The following is an 859-nucleotide window of genomic DNA, read 5'->3' on the forward strand; positions in this document are numbered from 1 at the left end:
CTGAAACAAAAGATGTAATTCCGCAAATTGTATCTAACGTTGCGACAGAAGAAATAACCAAAGCAGCAGAAAAAATAAGACGGGAAGATTCAGAAAAAAAGAAAAGAAAACTGAAAAGAAAATCCATATCCAAAAAAGGCAGTGAAATGGAAAAAGAGATGTCAGTAAAGCAACATATGATGAGCAAAGAGAAATCTGAGACAAAATTGCGAACTCAAGTAACACCATTTCAATTGCAAAAGATTGCACAATTTATGGAAGAACAGAATATCGTGGAGCAAGTCGTTGCACAGAGGGATTTTAAAGAGCAGACTAAAGTAGAAGAAAGAATAAAAAAAGCAGACCCAAAAAAAAGAAAATCAAAGTCTGCAAAAAAGTATAAATCAACAAAAACTAAGAAAGAAAAGATAGAAATGATGATAGAGAAAGATATAAGCTCAAAAAAACAAAAGAGCAAACTGGAAGATGAAATTGTGCAATGGACACCAGAAGTGAAAGCACAAGCCACAGAGAGCAACCGACTAATTGACAGAATGAGCAGGATAAGACTGTCAGAGAAAGAGAAAAAAGCAGCAGAAAGAATTGGAGAGGAACAATCCAGAAAAGAGAAGAAGAAGTCCAAAAAGAAATCAAAGTCGAAAAAGAGCAAGAAAAACGAAACGAAGTTGACACTAAAACAACATATGAACAAACAGACACATGAAACAGAAATAGCAGTTATGGAAGCAGCAACAGCAACAGAAATAACTGCAGCAGTTAGCGATGAAGCAGTCATTGTTCAGCCCATCACTGTGAAGAAAGCCCTGATGTATTCATTCAGAAGTACAAAAAAACTGAAAAAAACAGAATTCCTAAAAAA

General features: G+C 34.8%; 1 protein-coding gene across 1 annotated transcript; it reads left to right on the forward strand.

Moving 5' to 3' along the window:
* Positions 1-158: 158 nt before the first annotated feature.
* Positions 159-808, forward strand: Tsp_15896 (conserved hypothetical protein; the record flags this gene model as incomplete). Its single annotated transcript, XM_003368588.1, has 1 exon — positions 159-808. A coding segment is annotated over exon 1 (650 nt), but the record flags the coding sequence as incomplete, so codon positions are not given.
* Between the last annotated feature and the right edge of the window lie 51 nt (positions 809-859).

This window comes from Trichinella spiralis, assembly GCF_000181795.1.
Source record: "Trichinella spiralis strain ISS 195 chromosome Unknown Scfld2227, whole genome shotgun sequence".
NCBI lineage: Eukaryota > Metazoa > Nematoda > Enoplea > Trichinellida > Trichinellidae > Trichinella > Trichinella spiralis.